We start from the raw sequence: 21221 nt of genomic DNA on the forward strand, positions 1-21221 counted from the left end.
AAACATCCACCAGCGTCTCTGTATCGTAGGATCCAGGGTTGCGTCCCAAATGGCACCCTATTCCCTATGTGGTGCACTTCCTTTGACCAAGGCCCTATCCATATGGCTCTGGTCAAAAGTAGTGTGCTGTAAAGGGAATAGGGTGCCATTTGGGACGCAGAGGAGTCGGGTTCATCTCATCTTGTCTTGTCGTACCCCTCCATTGGCCCCTGGGCTGAAGGAGCTCATCATAGAAGTTATTTTGATTGAAAGCGTGTGTGTAGAGATGTCACGGAAATGTTGTGTTTATTATGTAGCGAAGTTTAGACGCTCATAGCTTTTTTGTAGAGGTCAGCGTTACCGTTCTTATTCATTCATGTTTGCCTGATGTTCTGTGATCTAATCCAGGGTTTCCCGAACTCGGTCTGAGTTTGAGCCCCAGGACTGAGTTTGAGCCCCAGGACTGACTGAGTTTGAGCCCCAGGACTGAGTTTGGGCCCCTGGACTGAGTTTGAGCCCCAGGACTGAGTTTGAGCCCCAGGACTGAGTTTGAGCCCCAGGACTGAGTTTGAGAAACCCTGATTAAATCTATCGCTGAACATTCAAGGGAATAAAGAAAGAGATAGACAGACAGGCAAAGAGAGAGGGGTAGACAGAGAGAAAGAGGGAGGAGAGAGGGAGGAAGGGAGAGAGGAATATAGAGCGAGGGAGGGAGAGGAAGGAAGGGAGAGGGGAATAGAGAGAGGGAGAGAAAGAGAGAGAGGGGAGGTATAGAGAACGAGAAGGAAAATGAGAGGGGATGAGAAAAAAGAGAGGGAGAGAAAGAGAAAAATAGGCTTTTAGGAGTGCAGTTCGCTCAGCCCCTCCTATTCACACACTGAAGCACCTCCAATCATTACACAGCTATCCTCTTTCTCAGTGTCTCCCTCTCTCTCTCTCTCTCTCTCTCTCTTTTGCTCTCTCTCTCTCACACTCACTCAATATTTATCTGCTCACAGCAACACACTTGCATATACTCTAACAGCCTTGTCTGTCTGTATTTCTCTTCTCTTTGTATCCTTCTTTCACACTCACTCTCTCTTATTCCCGGTCTTTGCTTCTCTCGACATCAACGTGAGCCTGTCCTCTCTATCTCTCTCTCTCTCTCTCTCTCTCTCTCTCTCTCTCTCTCTCTCTCTCTCTCTCTCTCTCACACTCTCTCTCCCTCTACTCCTCTCCCTCTACTCCTCTCCCTCTCTCGGCCCCCGTCCCCCTCTCTGGGCTTACGGCAGGGCAGATATGAATGATAGTCGTAGCTGTGGCGTTAGCGGTGGAAGCGGCTGCTCTCTGATACTCTGTGCGACGACAGCAGCAGCCCGGTAATCCTCTCCCTCCGCTCTCTCCTCCCCCTCTCCCCTCCATGGGGCGGAGCATGTTTGTGGACCCCCCCCCCCCCGCCTTCACCCTTCTGCCTCCTGAGCTGCACGCGCTCAGTGAGCACCTGAGAGGAGAAGAGCTGCTGGTGACTAAACCAGAGCACACACAGATCACAGCCAGGGGGCCCCTGACGCAGCTCCACCACTAGCCCCAGCTCCCCTGATGCAGCTTCACCACTAGCCCCAGCTCCCCTGACGCAGCTGCACTGCTAGCCCTAGCTATACTCAACAGGACCTGATACAGAACAGGACAGGAGGATGAGGAGGGAAGAGAAGGATGAGGAACAGACTCCAGCTGTCACACTGCTGACAGAGATGGGATAGGGATCTGTATAGACAGAGGATTAAGGAACGGGGATAGCGAGATAGAGGACCACTCTGAAGCAGCACAACGCTCTGAATAAACTTCCACTTTTCCATCCTCTGATTTCGCTGCTGAAGTGGGCTGGCTCTGCAGACTTTAGACTTTAGACTTTCATGTCCTTTCGCCTGGTTAATATCTTAGACATGGAATCACCAACCAAGGAGATAGAGGATTTTGAGAGTAACTCTCTGAAGTTTCTGCAGCCAGACCAGATTGAGAAGATATGGCTGAGGCTGAGAGGACTGTGAGTAACCTTTTCTGTTATTATTATTCTCACTGTTTGTCATTGTGTTAATGATTTGTCAGTGTTTATGTCTCTGCATACTTGTGTTTTAGTGTTTTGAGTGCAAGTATTTCACTCTGTTCACGCTTGACTTTGAGTGTACTGCAGCCTAGATTACCAATCCTGTCAATTTGGTAATTTTTTTGGGGCTCATTTTCAAACACATTGAAAGTTAAGAGTTAATGGTTGAAATGCCTTAAAAACCTATGTGAAAGTTCCATGGACAACATGTTTACAAAGGAATGTGTAATCAATACCACTCATGCAACATCAGCCTATTTTGTCATTTGATGGTTTCAACAAAATTCATTATGTTTGATGCTCGAAGTGCATATTTGTTTGCAGTTGCGTTTATTATGAATTTAAAAGCTCTTCATGACCAGAAAATGTTTAGGAATGACAGATGTTTTTTTTACATTACTCTACACAGGCTTTGCGCTTCTGTTTTTCTATACATATTATCAGAGGATATATTTTATAAGGATTTGCCTTATCGAATGAGCCAGAAGTAAAGTACATGCGTAATCAGGTTAATGTAGCAGAAAGGACCAAACATCCAGGGACCCAGAGGTTACAGAATACAACCAGGCAGTCAACACTGACACACAGGCAGCCAGGCAGTCAACACAATTACACACAGCTAATGATTAGCCACTCATAATTACTAATTGGCTGTCTGCTGTTTTCTGACTGTTTTCCCCTCTGCATCGAAGCTTCACATAGATAGAAATAAAGAGGGGAAAGATACTACATGTTACATTTTAGGATGAAGAAAAGTGATGAGGAAGATGTTTGCACCCCAATGACGTAGAAATAACCCCCGAAGATACACATTTGATCCCCGCACATTGTGTGTTAATGAAAGCACACGTGTTTGTGCATACTGTATGGATAGGTTTGTGCTTGTGTGTGTACATTTCCAATGTTCAGTATATGAACTCAAGTCAGTAGAAACGAACACATTGTTGTCTGCCTCTGTGTGTCATCAGAGAGTATGGATGGTCTCAGCTGTGATCCTGTCGCTCAGGCTGCAGTCCCTGATGTCCATCAGTGTTGCCTAATCTTCTGTCATTATGAGTGACAACATCACCCCAGTAGACCCTCAATATAGAATTACGAGATCAGGGGCTGTACGTTTTAAGCGTCTCAGAGTAGGAGTGCTGATTTAGGATCAGTTTAGCCTTTTAGAACAAGATTACAAGACCTGATCCTAGATCAGCACTCCTACTCTGAGATGCTTGATGCCTATGGGCCCAGCCCTGACCCTAGACCATAGATATACTATACTAGAAACCTCTCCATCATAGACAGACAATTGGCCCAGGCAACAACCATTTGTCCCGGTCCTAATCTCAGGGACCATCCGTCTCGTCTTGTCTGGTCATCATTCCTCACAGATGACATTGATTGACTGTTCCGACGTCAACATGAGCCTGTCCTCTCTCTCTCTATATATATATATATATATATATATTTTTTTTTATCTCTCTATATATATATATATATTTATCTCTCTCTCTCTCTCTCTCTCTCTCTCTCTCTCTCTCTCTCTCTATATATATATATATATTTTTTTTTTTTATCTCTCTCTATATATATATATATTTATCTCTCTCTCTCTCTCTATATATATATATATATATATATATATATATATATATATATATATATATATATATTTATATATCTCTCTATTTATATCTCTCTTTCTATCTCTCTCTCTATTTATATCTATCTTTCTATCTCTCTCTCTCTCTCTCTCTCTCTCTATTTATATATATATATATTTCTATCTCTTTCTCTCTCTATCTCTCAATATCTCTGTCTCTTTCTCTCTCACACACACAAAAGGCGGGCGATCAGGAAGAGATGGGGAATGTGGTTTAATGTTTATATGCCCTATAAACCCTCTCTCTCATTGCTTTTACTGTGGCTTCACGGTGCCCTGGATAGCGTTTTGGGAGATGAGTCTAACTGGTGACTGACCACAGACTTACAGACATTGAAGTTTAGGCCTAATTAATCTGTAATTTGCTTTAGGAGAGTTGTATGAATTTCACCACAATCCAGGTGGGCTCATATATGAACGGTGGAGACGTAAAATGTGTTGTGGTTATGTGTGTATGGAGGAAAAGATAATTGTATGGTGATTGAACCCTTCTTAGCATATTAATAGTAATGCCAACAAACCTTAATATGTTGACACCACGAGGTCACAGCCTGCAGTCAGCTGCACACCTAAGAGCCAGAGGTCTATGGGGCTAAGAACAGACAAACTGATCGGCTGAACATGACCCAGGCCAGATCATGTAACCGGGTGTCTGGACCATAGAATTAGAATACATTCTGTTTCTGTGGTCTGTGTTTAGTTTTCTGGTCATTGTATCCATGATCTTATCTGTCCCATACACTTCCTGACTGTGACTGAGAGAGAACAGAGATATAAAAGAGAGAGGGAGAGATAAACAGAATGAGAGAGGACTGTTGATAATACTCTCCTGAGAATTGTTCACCGTGTGTTTAGGTATATACCATGTCAAAGAACAGAAACATGTATTTCATATTTTTTCTGTTTTCTCATTTCCTTCCCATCATCTTTCGGTTTTCTTTCCTTTTATGGCCTTATCAAACGTCTGAATTTGCTAATAGAGAATCTGTCACCCAACTGTCACCCTTTCAAGTGTCGGAGTGCTTGTGCAAAAACGATCCATTCAACAATAATTCTTTATCAATCAAATCACTTTCTGAACGGCATATTTGCTTGTCTCTACGAAGGTGGATGATAATTCAGTCCCAAAGCTAAACCAACAACACTGTTGACTGTCTGGCATGCAGGATAGTGTTGCCTTTAGATTAAAGGGATCATCCGCTATAAATGTACCAAATGCACTTAGACCCACATCATCTCGATATGAGTCTATAGACGTTAAAAGAGGATGAAAACCCAGAGGACATAGGGTGCGTCCCAAACGGTACCCTATTTCCTAATATGGTGCACTACTGTTGACCAGATCTCTTTGGGCCCTGGTCAAAATTAGTGTACTATAAAGCAAATAACCTGCGATTTCACACATCCATAATCTTTTTCAAGTTCATTCCAAGCATGTAGATGAATGATATAATGTATGACGTCATGTGCTCTACCTACGGTATAGAATTACATATTACAATATGGATTCATATATTGGATGGATTGATTCTTCTGAAAATTGCAATAGAACGTGGAGAATGATGCCATAAACATTAATGGTGTACTTGTTTTTCTTCCACAGAAGGAAATACAAGAAGACGTCACAAAGGTAAGCCTCAGACCAGGACTGGATCAGTTACTGGTTACCTACAAGTTGGACCCAGCTTCAAATTAACACTCCCATAAGCATGTATACTACACTTTTCATCTCCACAACTATGACGAATAATAAAAATAAAATAAAAATCCCATTCACGTCTATTATTCCATGTCTACTTTATCTTTGTATTACATGTGATATTGTAGTATATCCTCCGACTCTTTACAGTCGTATGAAAAAGTTTGGGCACCCCTGACAATTTCCATGATTTCCATTTATAAATAATTGGGTGTTTGGATCAGCAATTTCATTTTGATCTATCAAATAACTGATGGACACAGTAATATTTCAGTAGTGAAATTAGGTTTATTGGATTAACAGAAAATGTGCAATATGCATCAAAACAAAATTAGACAGGTGCATAGATTTGGGCACCCCAATAGAAAAATCACATCAATATTTAGTAGAGCCTCCTTTTGCTAAAATAACAGCCTCAAGATGCTTCCCATAGCCTCTAATGAGTGTCTGGATTCTGGATGAAGGTATTTCGGAACATTCCTCCTTACAAAACATCTCCAGTTCAGTTAGGTTTGATGGTTGCCGAGCATGGACAGCCCGCTTCAAATCATCCCACAGATTCTCAATGATATTCAGGTCTGGGGACTGGGATGGCCATTCCAGAACATTGTACTTGTTCCTCTGCATAAATGCCCGGGTAGATTTTGAGCAGTGTTTTGGGTCGTTGTCTTGTTGAAACATCCAGCGCCAGCGTAACTTCAACTTTGTGACTGATTCTTCAACATTATTCCCAAGAATCTGCTGATATTGAGTGGAATCCATGCGACCCTCAACTTTAACAAGATTCCCAGTACCGGCACTGGCCACACAGCCCCACAGCATGATGGAACCCCCACCAAATGTTACTGTGGGTAGCAAGTGTTTTTCTTGGAACACTGTGTTCTTTTGCCGCCATGCATAACGTCCCTTGTTATGACCAAATAACTCAATCTTTGTTTCATCAGTCCACAGCACCTTATTCCAAAATGAAGCTGGCTTGTCCAAATGTGCGTTTGCATACCTCAAGCGACTCTGTTTGTGGCGTGTGCAGAAAAGGCTTCTTCTGCATCACTCTCCCAAACAGCTTCTCCTTGTGCAAAGTGCGCTGAATTGTTGAACGATGCACAGTGACACCATCTGCAGCAAGATGATGTTGTAGGTCTTTGGAGGTGGTCTGTGGGCTGTTTTTGACCGTTCTCACCATCCTTCGCCTTTGCCTCTCCGATATTTTACTTGGCCTGCCACTTCTGGCCTTAACAAGAACTGTGCCTGTGGTCTTCCATTTCCTCACTATGTTCCTCACAGTGGACACTGACAGCTTAAATCTCTGCGATAGCTTTTTGTAGCCTTCCTCTAAACCATAATGTTGAACAATCTTTGTTTTCAGGTCATTTGAGAGTTGTTTTGAGGCCCCCATGTTGCCACTCTTCAGAGGAGAGTCAAAGAGAACAACAACTTGCAATTGGCCACCTTAAATACCTTTTCTCATGATTGGATGCACTTGTCTATGAAGTTCAAGGCTTAATGAGCTCACCAAACCAATTGTGTGTTCCAATTAATCAGTGCTAAGTAGTTACAGGTATTCAAATCAACAAAATGACAAGGGTGCCCACATTTTTGCATATCCTATTTTTCACATCTGATTTAATTTCATACAACTTAATATTGCTACACTAAACATCTTTGTCTGGACAATACCCCAGTACTCAGCTTTTATTAGAAAATGAATGGCATGCCACTGTGATCATTTTCTGTGACGACAGAGTAAATTATTATGCAGCCTCAGAGGGGTGCCCAAACTTTTTCATACGACTGTATGTGAAACCCATTATTATTGTACAGGTCTGTACAGGTCTGGGAAAGCTGTGTGTGGTCTGGGAAAGCTGTGTGTGTGTGTGTGTGTGTGTGTGTGTGTGTGTGTGTGTGTGTGTGTGTGTGTGTGTGTGTGTGTGTGTGTGTGTGTGTGTGTGTGTGTGTGTGTGTGTGTGTGTGTGTGTGTGTGTGTGTGTAATTAATGATGTCATCAGGAAGCTTAAGTCTGGCTGCTATTCAACTTTCATCCCTCTTGAACTATTGTCTCTCGCTCTCTTCTCTCTTGTCTCTCTCTCTCTCTTTTCTCTCCTTTCTCTCTTGTCGCTCTCTCTATTGTCTCTCTCTCTCTCCATGTCTCTCTCCCTGTCTCTCCCTGTCTCTCTCTTGTCTCTCTCTCGTCTCTCCTTTCTCTCTTGTCGCTCTCTCTTGTCTCTCTCTGTCTTGTCTCTCTCTCTCTCATGTCTCTCTCTTGTCTCTCTCTCCTGTCTCTCTTGTCTATCTTGTCTCTTCTCTCTCTTGTGTCTCTCTCTCACTTGTCTCTCTCTCTCGTCTCTCTCTCTCTCTCTTGTCACTCTTGTCTCTCTTGTCCCTCTCTCGTCTCTCTTGTCTCTCTCTCTCTCTCTTGTCACTCTTGTCTCTCTCGTCTCTCTCTCTTGTATCTCTCTCTCTCTTGTCTCTCTTGTTTCTCTTGTCTCTCTCTTGTCTCGCTCATCTCTCTTGTCTCTCTCGTATCTCTTGTCTCTCTTGTCTCTCTCTTGTCTCTTTCTTGTCTCTCTTGTCTCATGTTTCTCGTGTCTATCTTGTCTCTCTTGTCAATCTCTCTCTTGTCACCCTTGTCTCTCTCATCTCTCTCTTGTGTCTCCATTGTCTCTCTCTCTTCTGTCTCTCTTGTCTCTCTTTCTCTTGTCTCTCTCTTGTCTCTCTCTCTTGTCCCCCTTGTCTCTCTAATCTCTCTTGTGTCTCTCTTGTCTCTCTTGTCTCTTTTTTGTCTCTCCTGTCTCTCTTCTCTCTTTCTTTCTCTCTCTCTTTTTCTCTCTTTTCTCTCTCTTTTCTCTCTTCTCTCGTCTCTCTCGTCTCTCTTGTCTCTCTCTCTCTTCTCTCTCTTGTCTCTCTTTCTCATATACACACACACACGTTTGTTTTACTATCTTGTGGGGAACAAACAACTGATTCCCATTCAAAATCCTATTTTCCCTAACCCCTAACCTAACCCTAACCTTAACCTAACCTCTAACCCTAAACCTAACCCTAATTCTAACCATAACCCTAATTGTAACCCTAACCCTAAACCTAACCTCTAAGCAAAATAGCCTTTTTCTTTGTGGGGACCGGCAATTTTTTTTACTATCCTTGTAAGGACTTCTGCCCCCCCACCCCCGTCCATCCATCCGTCCACCCACACACACACACAAACCAAGCTTGTACAATATTGGGAAGGAAGACAGCCAAAACTATCCCTGATACAGCCCAGAGACCAAACAAACCTAACAGAGGAAGTGCATTGACCACATGTCTGTCCAGCGCTGCCAGAGGTCTGACAGTGGAACATAAACACCATGTAGCTTTCTCATCCTCAGTGGATATCTTTCTTTCTCTCTGTCTCTCTGCCTGCTTGGTGTTTTTGTTGTTTTTCTCATTGTTTGTTCTTAGTCCCATAGACCCCTGGCTCTTAGGTTTGTAGCATAGTAAGGTTACTAAGGTTTGTTGGCGTTACAATGAACATGCTAGGAATGGTTCAATCACCATACAATTACATTTTCCTACATTGTAAAACCTAGCTGTACTACTTATTTCTATGAGAGTGAGGGGGATTTATAGCATTTAGAAAAATATTATTTGTATCTCTGAAATGAAACCATCATGAAAAACACACTAATCTCTTCCATAATTTCTTGAAACAATATAAGCTAATTTACTGACATTTCTGAAAGTGGATAGATAAGGTTTTAGAATGAAACTTCAAATGTTAACAAATTGTAAAAAATGTTAAAAAATATATATATAGTTGTTGCAAAAGTATTCACCCCTTTTGTTTAGTCAAACCTAAATTAGTTCAGAAGTAAAAATTGGCTTAACAAATAACACATAATAAGTTACATTATTTTTGAATGACTACCCCTTCCTCTGGCCCCCATAGATAAAACATCTGTAAGGTCCCTCAGTCAAACATTGAATTTCAAGCAGATTCAAATACAAAGACCCGGGAGCTTTTCAACGCCTCATAAAGAAGGGCAGTGATTGGTAGATGAGCAACATTAACAAATCAGACATTGCATATCTCTTTAAGCTTGGTCAAGTTAATAACTATGCTGTGGAGGATGTATTAAACCACCCAGACACAACAAAGATACAGTCGTCCTTCTGAACTGAGCTGTAGGACAGGAAGGAAACTGCTCAGGGATGTCACCATGAGGCCATTGGTCATTTTAAAACAGCTAGAGATCAATGGCTGTGATGTTAGAAAACTGAGGATGGATCAACCACATTGAAGTTACTCCACAATAATGACCTAAATGACAGAGTGAAAAGAAGAATACAAATATACATAATCAAAATATTGCAAAACATGTATCCTGTATGCAACAAGGCACTAAAGTAATACTGCAAAAAAAACACGGCAACGAAACACACTTTTAGGCCTAAATGCAAAGCCTTATGTACAACACATCACTCAATAGCTGCCTCCTTATTTTCAAGCGTGCTGGTGGCTGCATCATGGTATGGGTATGCTTGACATCAGCAAAGACGGGGGAGATTTTCAGGATAATAAGAAACTAGATGGAACTAAACATAGGCAAACTCCTAGAAGAAAACCTGCTTCAGTCTGCTTTACATCAGACACTGGGATTTACTTTTCAGCAGGACAATAACGTACAACACAAGGCCAAATCTAAGCTGGAGTTGCTTACCAAGAAGACAGGGAATGTTCCTGAGTGGCCAAGTTAGAGTTTTGACTTAAATCTGCTTGAAAATGTATGGCAAGACTTGAACATTTCTGTCTAGCCATGATCCCCAACACCTTGACAAAGCTTGAAGAATTTAAAAAATAACAAATGGGCAAATATTGTACAATCCAGGTGTGCAATGCTCTTATAGACTTAACCAAATAAGACACATCTGTAATCTCTGCTAAATGTGTTTCTGACATGTATTGACTCAGGTGGGTGAATATTTATCTAATCAAGGTATATTAGTGTTTGATTTTTCATTAATATATATTTTTTTAATCCCACTTTCTAATTTCACAAAATGTGAAAAAATTCAAGGGGGGCGAATACTTATGATACCCACTGTAGATAGATTGTGGTTTAATGTCAGTGTCTCTATCAGTCGGCACTTGGCCATTTCATTATACACAATAAGCACCATAAATAGGGTCGCTCACACTTTCTCTCTCACATTCACAGTGTCACTCCTTACATTCCTCCTGTGCCCAAACACTCCGGAAGAGGTGCCAGAAGATAATTTGAATGAGAAGCTAAACTTGTCTATCAACACTGAATACTTTCTGTGACTCTGCGATTCAGTAAAAACGGGAACAGTTGACTAAGGCTACAGCAAACCCTGCTTGCACCTTGGCCATATGCATCATCACCCTAATGATATTATACCTTCTCCAGATAAGATAGTATTTAGGTAAAACTATGATGAGTCACTCTTTGTGGAGGGTATTTTGTTTGATTAAACTCTGGGTGTGCCACAATGACGAGCCACAAGGCCGTTACAGAACTTTATTTCAACCTGGGAAGAGAGGCAGAAACGTAGCGAGAATCAGAGCATCTGTCATTTAATGGCTGGGTGTGAGAGAGAGATAGCAAGAGAGAGGATATTTGCCAACAGGGGTAATCAGGACTGTCTGTCTGGCATTGCTGGAGTTTCAATGAATTTCAATGTCTTTTATGACTGTGGTAGATTTTTCATTAGTTTCTGTGGTAATTAAAAGTCGAACTGCTCTCCAAAACTAGCCTAAAGCAATGTAAGTATTTATTGCATATTCCCCAAAATGACAATTAACAGCTTAGACGTCCTTTAGCAGAATGTTATGCATGACGAAGACAAGAATATTACAAGGGAGGGATGCCCCCATTTCTAAACCCCAGTTCTCAAACTTAAAAACAACACATAATGGCTGTCTATAGTCGGTGATATGTTGTTAAATGCCATTAATGCAACATATGTTCAATACTAGAGTAATCTTATTTCTATTACGTCATTGACTTGTGTCTAAAAAACAAATGCGTTTGTAATGACATATTTCGTGCCAAACTCTTCAACTGCAGTATTAGAATGCCAGTATGGTAGTATTTCCTTTGTGACTAACATAACATTTGAATTATAACTTGACATTTGAGTGTGTGGGGGGGAACTCCTATTTGACATTTTTGGGGGGCTAATAGTAAAGACATGTCATTTAATGGTAAACATGAATTACCTTTTAATGTGGCAAGAACGCAGTCATGCCTGATGATTTCATCTGATTGTCAAACAAATCACTTTAAAAAGGCTACCTGCGCAAGTTCGTCCTCTCCAAAATTATCCCAGCATCCAAACTGTGTACACGCCATTTGATGATTGGACAGACAAATGTTACAACACACTGAAAAGTCACACTCTGCAATTGTCATTGGGCCTACACTCTTGTAGCCTGAATTAATTGATGCCTCTTACTAACAAATTGACCGTTTTTGTAAAAAGAAAAGTCAAGTAATACCAGACTATCCTGGGATGACAAGTGCAGCCACATGGGATTTGTTTTTTAAACCATGACAGAGAGTTGGGGGTGATTGTTCCATTTGAAATAAGCTTTTATTTTAAATTTTATCACTGTATAAGTACAAAATTGTGTTTTAAAGAAACAGGAGAATGGTTAAATTAGTATTATTTAGACACTCCCCCAAAGTATGACTTTCGTTTAGTTTAGCAGGGCTCATATCTCTCATTCCCCTCCCTTTCCCCCGCGTAATTCACACTCTGGAACAACACATGAGTCATCCATGGTTTCCATCAGCAGAATGAAACTCCACAGAGTGACTTCACATCACAGAAGGACTTAAGCTTTGTGTCTTCAAAGACAGGCCTTTCAGACAGTCACTCCTCTGATATGTCATGGGACAACAACTAACAACTATACAAATGACATGCTGAGAGTTACCTGACATGAGCTTGGTCTGTTTTAGCTCTGTGTGTGTGTGGATGTGTGTGTGTGTGTGTGTGTGGATGTGTGTGTGTGTGTGTGTGTGTGTGTGTGTGTGTGTGTGTGTGTGTGTGTGTGTGTGTGTGTGTGTGTGTGTGTGTGTGTGTGTGTGTGTGTGTGTGTGTGTGTGTGTGTGGATGTGTGTGTGTTCCATGTGGCTTCGACTCCCTGACTGCGTATGTGGTTTGACGTGAGATGGAGGGGCTAAGAACAGCAGCCAGCACAGCTGTTCCCCATCGCATTAGTGTTCTGAGCAATGTTCACAACCATCAGCCAGCATCACTATCAACCATCAGCCAGCATCTCCTCCTGCATCAGCTCCCAGTTACAGATACAAACCAACAGCTCACTACCTTTCTGGGGCTCTGAAACTCAGACCCAACCAGAATACTATTTGATAGATATTCTATTCAGCCCTGGTCTCAAAATCTGCAGTGGTGTACTTCAAAGTATAGCAGGCTTCTCTCCCAGTCTCCTATCGATCGGTCCAACTTCTGTCTTCAGGCAGCTTTTCAGGTATGGACTCCATCTCTTGATTGCATTATCGCTTAGCCATTGATTGGCCCAGGCGTCTGCAGTGCAAACTAAAAACTCAAACCTATTATTCCAGGTTGTTAGTGCTCATTTTCTCCTGGGAATCGGTGTCTTTCTTGAGACTGACCAGGCACAGAGCGTGGCTTCTATTCCAGCCGGCTGATTTAATGATTTGGATCCACTGCTTTGTCATTACGCTCAGTGATGAGGTAGCACCAGAAACACTTGCTGAACTATTATCATAGTCAGTCCCTTTGGGGAGAACTTTCTGCTCTCTTTTTCATGATAGAGGACAGACATTTGTTGGATCAGTTTTTTGTCCAATGTCCCTTTTTGGTGGCACCTTGTGAGGGTGGTGTTTGTTACCCCAAAGCCACTACGAGGATTGGAGTTTTAACGCAATGTCTCTGTCAATCTCTGACATTGTCGGACAAACAAAGCATTGGTGTATTAAGAATGGCTGGCTTGAAGTCAAGCAGGTGCACTGTGTGAATCAAATCAAATCAAATGTATTTATATAGCCCTTCTTACATCAGCTGATATCTCAAAGTGCTGTACAGAAACCCAGCCTAAAACCCCAAACAGCAAGCAAGGCAGGTGTAGAAGCACGGTGGCTAGGAAAAACTCCCTAGAAAGGCCAAAACCTAGGAAGAAACCTAGAGCGGAACCAGGCTATGAGGGGTGGCCAGTCCTCTTCTGGCTGTGCCGGGTGGAGATTATAACAGAACATGGCCAAGATGTTCAAACGTTCATAAATGACCAGCATGGTCAAATAATAATAATCACAGTAGTTGTCGAGGGTGCAGCAAGTCAGCACCTCAGGAGTAAATGTCAGTTGGCTTTTCATAGCCGATCATTAAGAGTATCTCTATCTTTCCTACGGTCTCTAGAGAGTTGAAAACAGCAGGTCTGGGACAGGTAACACGTCCGGTGAACAGGTCAGGGTTCCATAGCCGCAGGCAGAACAGTTGAAACTGGAGCAGCAGCACGGCCAGGTGGACTGGGGACAGCAAGGAGTCATCATGCCAGGTAGTCCTGAGGCATGGTCCTAGGGCTCAGGTCCTCCGAGAGAGAGAAAGAAAGAGAGAAAGAGAGAATTAGAGAGAGCATACTTAAATTCACACAGGACACCGGATAAGACAGGAGAAGTACTCTAGATATAACAAACTGACCATAGCCCCCCGACACATAAACTACTGCAGCATAAATACTGGAGGCTGAGACAGGAGGGGTCAGGAGACACTGTTGCCCCATCCGATGATACCCTCGGACAGAGCCAAACAGGAAGGATATAACCCCACCCACTTTGCCAAAGCACAGCCCCCACACCACTAGAGGGATATCTTCAACCACCAACTTACCATCCTGAGACAAGGCCGAGTATAGCCCACAAAGATCTCCGCCACGGCACAACCCAAGGCGGGGCGCCAACCCAGACAGGAAGATCACGTCAGTGACTCAACCCACTCAAGTGACGCACCCCTCCTAGGGACGGCATGAAAGAGCACCAGTAAGCCAGTGACTCAGCCCCTGTAATAGGGTTAGAGGCAGAGAATCCCAGTTGAGAGAGGGGAACCGGCCAGGCAGAGACAGCAAGGGCGGTTCGTTGCTCCAGAGCCTTTCCGTTCACCTTCACACTCCTGGGCCAGACTACACTCAATCATATGACCCACTGAAGAGATGAGTCTTCAGTAAAGACTTAAAAGTTGAGACCGAGTCTGCGTCTCTCACATGGGTAGGCAGACCATTCCATAAAAATGGAGATCTATAGGAGAAAGCCCTGCCTCCAGCTGTTTGCTTAGAAATTCTAGGGACAATTAGGAGGCCTGCGTCTTGTGACCGTAGCGTACGTGTAGGTATGTACGGCAGGACCAAATCGGAAAGATAGGTAGGAGCAAGCCCATGTAATGCTTTGTAGGTTGGCAGTAAAACCTTGAAATCAGCCCTTGCCTTAACAGGAAGCCAGTGTAGGGAGGCTAGCACTGGAGTAATATGATCCAATTGTTTGGTTCTAGCCAGGATTCTAGCAGCCGTATTTAGCACTAACTGAAGTTTATTTAGTGCTTTATCTGGGTAGCCGGAAAGTAGAGTATTGCAGTAGTCTAACCTAGAAGTAACATGCATGGATTAATTTTTCTGCATCATTTTTGGACAGAAAGTTTCTGATTTTTGCAATGTTACGTAGATGGAAAAAAGCTGTCCTTGAAACAGTCTTGATATGTTCGTCAAAAGAGAGATCAGGGCCCAGAGTAATGCCGAGGTCCTTCACAGTTTTATTTGAGACGACTTTACAACCATCAAGATTAATTGTCAGATTCAACAGAAGATCTCTTTGTTTCTTGGGACCTAGAACAAGCATCTCTGTTTTGTCCGAGTTTAAAAGCAGAAAGTTTTCAGCCATCCACTTCCTTATGTCTGAAACACAGGCTTCTAGCGAGGGCAATTTTGGGGCTTCACCATGTTTCATTGAAATGTACAGCTGTGTGTCGTCCGCATAGCAGTGAAAGTTAACATTATGTTTTCGAATGGCAACCCCAAGAGGTAAAATATATAGTGAAAACAATAGTGGTCCTAAAACGGAACCTTGAGGAACACCGAAATGTACAGTTGATTTGTCAGAGGACATACCATTCACAGAGACAAACTGATATCTTTCCGACAGATAGGATCTAAACCAGGCCAGAACTTGTCCGTGTAGACCAATTTGGGTTTCCAATCTCTCCAAATGAATGTGGTGATCGATGGTATCAAAGGCAGCACTAAGGTCTAGGAGCACGAGGACAGATGCAGAGCCTCGGTCTGACGCCATTAAAAGGTCATTTACCACCTTCACAAGTGCAGTCTCAGTGCTATGATGGGGTCTAAAACCAGACTGAAGCATTTCGTATACATTGTTTGTCTTCAGGAAGGCAGTGAGTTGCTGTGCAACAGCTTTTTCAATTTTTTTTGAGAGGAATGGAAGATTCGATATAGGACGATAGTTTTTTATATTTTCTGGGTCAAGGTTTGGCTTTTTCAAGAGAGGCTTTATTACTGCCACGTTTAGTGAGTTTGGTACACATCCAGTGGATAGAGAGCTGTTTATTATGTTCAACATAGGAGGGCCAAGCACAGGAAGCAGCTCTTTCAGTAGTTTAGTTGGAATAGGGTCCAGTATGCAGCTTGAAGGTTTAGAGGCCATGATTATTTTCATCATTGTGTCAAGAGATATAGTACTAAAACACTTGAGTGTCTCTCTTGATCCTAGGTCCTGGCAGAGTTGTGCAGACTCAGGACAGCTGAGCTTTGGAGGAATACGCAGATTTAAAGAGGAGTCCGTAATTTGCTTTCTAATGATCATGATCTTTTCCTCAAAGAAGTTCATGAATTTATTACTGCTGAAGTCAAAGCCATCCTCACTTGGGGAATGCTGCTTTTTAGTTAGCTTTGCGACTGTATCAAAAATACATTTCGGAATGTTCTTATTTTCCTCAATTGAGTTGAGAAAATAGGATGATCGAGCAGCAGTGAGGGCTCTTCGATACTGCACGTTACTGTCTTTCCAAGCTAGTCGGAAGACTTCCAAAATTGTGTGGCGCCATTTCCGTTCCAATTTTCTGGAAGCTTGCTTCAGAGCTCGGGTATTTTCTGTATACCAGGGAGCTAGTTTCTTATGACAAATGTTTTTAGTTTTTAGGGGTGCAACTGCATCTAGGGTATTGCGCAAGGTTAAATTGAGTTCCTCAGTTAGGTGGTTAACTGATTTTTGTCCTCTGACGTCCTTGGGTAGGCAGAGGGAGTCTGGAAGGGCATCAAGGAATCTTTGTGTTGTCTGAGAATTTATAGCATGACTTTTAATGCTTCTTGGTTGGGGTCTGAACAGATTATTTGTTGCGATTGCAAACGTAATAAAATGGTGGTCCGATAGTCCAGGATTATGAGGAAAAACATTAAGATCTACAACATTTATTCCATGGGACAAAACTAGATCCAGAGTATGACTGTGGCAGTGAGTAGGTCCAGAGACATGTTGGACAAAACCCACTGAGTCGATGATGGCTCCGAAAGCCTTTTGGAGTGGGTCTGTGGACTTTTCCATGTGAATATTAACATCACCAAAAATTTGAATATTATCTGCTATGACTACAAGGTCCGATAGGAATTCAGGGAACTCAGCGAGGAACGCTGTATATGGCCCAGGAAGCCTGTAAACAGTAGCTATAAAAAGTGATTGAGTAGGCTGCATAGATTTCATGACTAGAAGCTCAAAAGACGAAAACGTCTTTTTTTGTTTTGTAACTTGAAATTTGCTATCGTAAATGTTAACAACACCTCCGCCTTTGCGGGATGCACGGGGGATATGGTCACTAGTGTAACCAGGAGGTGAGGCCTCATTTAACACAGTAAATTCATCAGGCTTAAGCCATGTTTCAGTCAGGCCAATCACATCAAGATTATGATCAGTGATTAGTTCATTGACTATAACTGCCTTTGAAGTGAGGGATCTAACATTAAGTAGCCCTATTTTGAGATGTGAGGTATCATGATCTCTTTCAATAATGGCAGGAATGGAGGAGGTCTTTATCCTAGTGAGATTGCTAAGGCGAACACCGCCATGTTTAGTTTTGCCCAACCTAGGTCGAGGCACAGACACGGTCTCAATGTGGATAGCTGAGCTGACTACACTGACTGTGCTAGTGGCAGACTCCACTAAGCTGGCAGGCTGGCTAACAGCCTGCTGCCTGGCCTACACCCTATTTCATTGTGGAGCTAGAGGAGTTAGAGCCCTGTCTATGTTGGTAGATAAGATGAGAGCACCCCTCCAGCTAGGATGGAGTCCGTCACTCCTCAGCAGGCCAGGCTTGGTCCTGTTTGTGGGTGAGTCCCAGAAAGAGGACCAATTATCTACAACTTCTATCTTTTGGGAGGGGCAGAAAACAGTTTTCAACCAGCGATTGAGTTGTGAGACTCTGCTGTAGAGCTCATCACTCACCCTAACTGGGAGGGGGCCAGACACAGTTACTCGATGCCGACACATCTTTCTAGCTGATTTACATGCTGAAGCTATGTTGCGCTTGGTGACCTCTGACTGTTTCATCCTAACATTGTTGGTGCCAACGTGGATAACAATATCTCTATACACTCGCCAGTTTTAGCTTTAGCCAGCACCATCTTCAGATTAGCCTTAACGTCGGTAGCCCTGCCCCCTGGTAAACAGTGTATGATCGCTTTTAAGTCTAATACTGCGGGTAATGGAGTCGCCAATGAGTAGACAAGAGAAGGCTCAGCCTCAGACTCCGACTCGCTGCTTAATGGGGAAAACCAGTTGAAAGTTTCTGTCGGCTGAATGAGCGACACCGGTTGAGCATTCCTACAGCATTTCCCTCCAGAAGCCATGAGAAAGTTGTCCGGCTGCGGGGACTGTGCGAGGGGATTTATACTACTATCTGTACTTACTGATGGCACAGACGCTGTTTCATCCTTTCCTACACTGAAATTACCCTTGCCTAACGATTGCGTCTGAAGCTGGGCTTGCAGCACAGCTATCCTCGCCGTAAGGCGATCGTTCTCCTGTATATTATGAGTACAGCGACTGCAATTAGAAGGCATCATGTTAATGTTACTACTTAGCTTCGGCTGTTGGAGGTCCTGACGAACCGTGTCCAGATAAAGCGTCCAGAGTGAAAAAGTTGAATGAAAAAAAAGTTTTAAGGGAAAAACAAAAAATATAAACGGTAATTAAAAAGTAAAAACCGTAAAGTTGTCAGGTAGCAAAGTAAGGTTGGCAACAAAACGCACAGCAACACGTTCAAGCGACTGAAATACCTCAGACAAATAGAAGACATCAACTCAACAGGCATTCCAACTGAGTTCTAATGTCTGTGAAGCTATACTTATGTAGTGTGTAACAGCTATTGCTGACGCCATGTACTTTGTGTAGTGTGTAGCAGATATTGCTGACGCCATGTACTTTGTGTAGTGTGTAGCAGATATTGCTGAAGCTCTCACTCAGGCGATTGCTGTATGACCTAAACTCATATCTGCCCGTTAGCAAAGTGAACACGTATGTGGTGTTGGATGTAATAGGCGTCAGTGTGGCCTTCCTTCCTGATGATCTAATTCAAACACACTGCCTAGTTGGAATCAGCTTAAATCTCAGGCCATTCCGGACTCCCCTTACCCTGCCGTAGTCGATCCGATCTGTTTTCTCACACCTGCTGGTGTATTCAAACAAACACACACACCGACACACACACACACACCGATACACACACACACACACACACACACACACACACATACACACACACACACACACACACACACACACACACACACACACACACACACACACACACACACACACACACACACACACACACACACACACACACACACACACACACACACACTGAGCAGAACGCCATCCAGATGCTTTTGTTTTTCTATCCTTGTCAGAATTTTGTATATGTTTTTGTTACAAACGTGTGTGCTTTTTGGTTTGATCATTTGGAATGCTCCTCAGCCTGTGGCCTTCCAGCTGAAATGTTTCCCTTTTATGCGTTTCATGGTTTGTGGTGTAGCACACACACACACACACATATTTCATGGTTTGTGATGTGGCACACGCGTTTTCTCATTTCATGATTTGTGATGTAGCACACATGTTTGCTCCTTTCATGGTTTGTGATGTAGCACACGCGTTTGCTAATTTCATGGTTTGTGATGTAGCACACAAGTTGATCTGTTGATCTCATTTTCCTGTAGTCAATTTAACAACTTTTTTGTTTTACGTCAAATCTTTCATCATTTCACTTTTCTGAATGACTGAAAACTATTCACATTCACCTGACTACTTCTTCTCTCACAGTATTGTGCCTCCCTCATATTGATCACATTTAAAATATACAGTACCAGTCAAAAGTTTGGACACACCTACTCATACCAGGGTTTTTCTTTATTTTATACTATTTTATACCTTGTAGAAAAGTTGTGAGATCATCAAAACTATGAAATAACACATATGGAATCATGTAGTAACCAAAAAAGTGTTAAACAAATCATAATATATTTTATTTTTGAGATTCTTCAAAGTAGCACCCTTTGTCTTGAAGACAGCTTTGCACACTCTTGGCATTCTCTCAACCAGCTTCATGAGGTAGTCACCTGGAAAGCATTTCAATTAACAGGTGTGCCTTGTTAAAAATTATATAGTAGAATTTTTTTCCTTCTTAATGCGTTTGAGACAGTCAGTTGTGTTGTGACTGGTAGGGTTGGTACACAGAAGATAGCCCTATTTGGTAAAAGACCAAGTCCATATTACAGTTTTTTACGATTGCTGACACACTACAATTGAACTTTTCCCACAATTAGCAAAACCTTACACTCAAGGAGCAAAACACAAGGCTAGATTTGCACAACTGTAAGCACATTGTCAGCTTCACACTATTTGCAAAACATTACACACAGTGATTTGCAAAACACTAAACACACTTGTATACATCAGACACAGAAGTATATCATAATGTCACTTCCTTGCAATTCAAAAGCACTGACTGTCAAATTACCACACCTATGAGCCAATCTGTTAAACACAGCCATCAGGTGCACAAACACATGATTGCTAAATTGTAGACACACCAATCAGGTTTAAGCACTATAAAAATGCAGGAGGTAGGTTCACCTGCCTTCAACCAAAATGGAAGGAGTCAGAAGAAGAGTGAGGGTGAGAGGAGGAGTACACAGAGGAGGAGGTAGAGGAAGAGGCAGAGGCCGAGGCAGAGGCCGAGTCAGAGTCAGAGGTCGAGGAAGACCTGAAGCAGGAGGAGAATGTGCACAAAGAAGAAGAGGACCAAACTTATCAAATGACATTCGTGCAACACTAGTGGACCATGTTGTGAACCACGGATTGACGCTGAGGGAGGCTGGACTGAGAGTTCAGCCAAATCTTAGCAGATATACAGTGGCATCTGTCATAATGTCACTTTTCGACAGGAAAACAGGTAAAAGAAGATCTGTCTACAGTTACAGTAATCCGCCGCTTATTGTATGCACCATATCCGCACTTGTGATACCCCTTCCTGTGACATTGTACAGTAAGTTACATGTATTATTCTCTACATAGGATTGAGGGTCGGGAACGACAAGGAGGAAGGGGGCCCATATTCACGCAAGAACAAGAGAGAGAGATAATAGACATGGTTTTGGCCAATAATGCTATCAGGCTCAGAGAACTACAAGCCAACATTATCAGTGACCATGCCATTTTCAATAATGTCCATCAGGTCTCTCAGTCAACACTGGCACGCATCCT

The 21221-nt window shown here is 42.6% G+C and overlaps 1 protein-coding gene across 1 annotated transcript in view; it reads left to right on the forward strand.

Moving 5' to 3' along the window:
- Positions 1-1466: 1466 nt before the first annotated feature.
- The window catches only part of pde1ca (phosphodiesterase 1C, calmodulin-dependent a), a 135788-nt gene continuing 116033 nt past the window's right edge, over positions 1467-21221 (forward strand). Inside the window, exons 1-2 of the mRNA XM_038973044.1 lie at positions 1467-2002; positions 5314-5340. Of these exons, the coding sequence (XP_038828972.1) occupies positions 1872-2002; positions 5314-5340 (158 nt within the window). The 5' untranslated portion in view covers positions 1467-1871. The remainder of the gene's footprint in view (positions 2003-5313; positions 5341-21221) is intronic.

The sequence above is a fragment of the Salvelinus namaycush genome, chromosome 33 (assembly GCF_016432855.1).
Source record: "Salvelinus namaycush isolate Seneca chromosome 33, SaNama_1.0, whole genome shotgun sequence".
In the NCBI taxonomy this organism is placed as follows: Eukaryota; Metazoa; Chordata; class Actinopteri; order Salmoniformes; family Salmonidae; genus Salvelinus; species Salvelinus namaycush.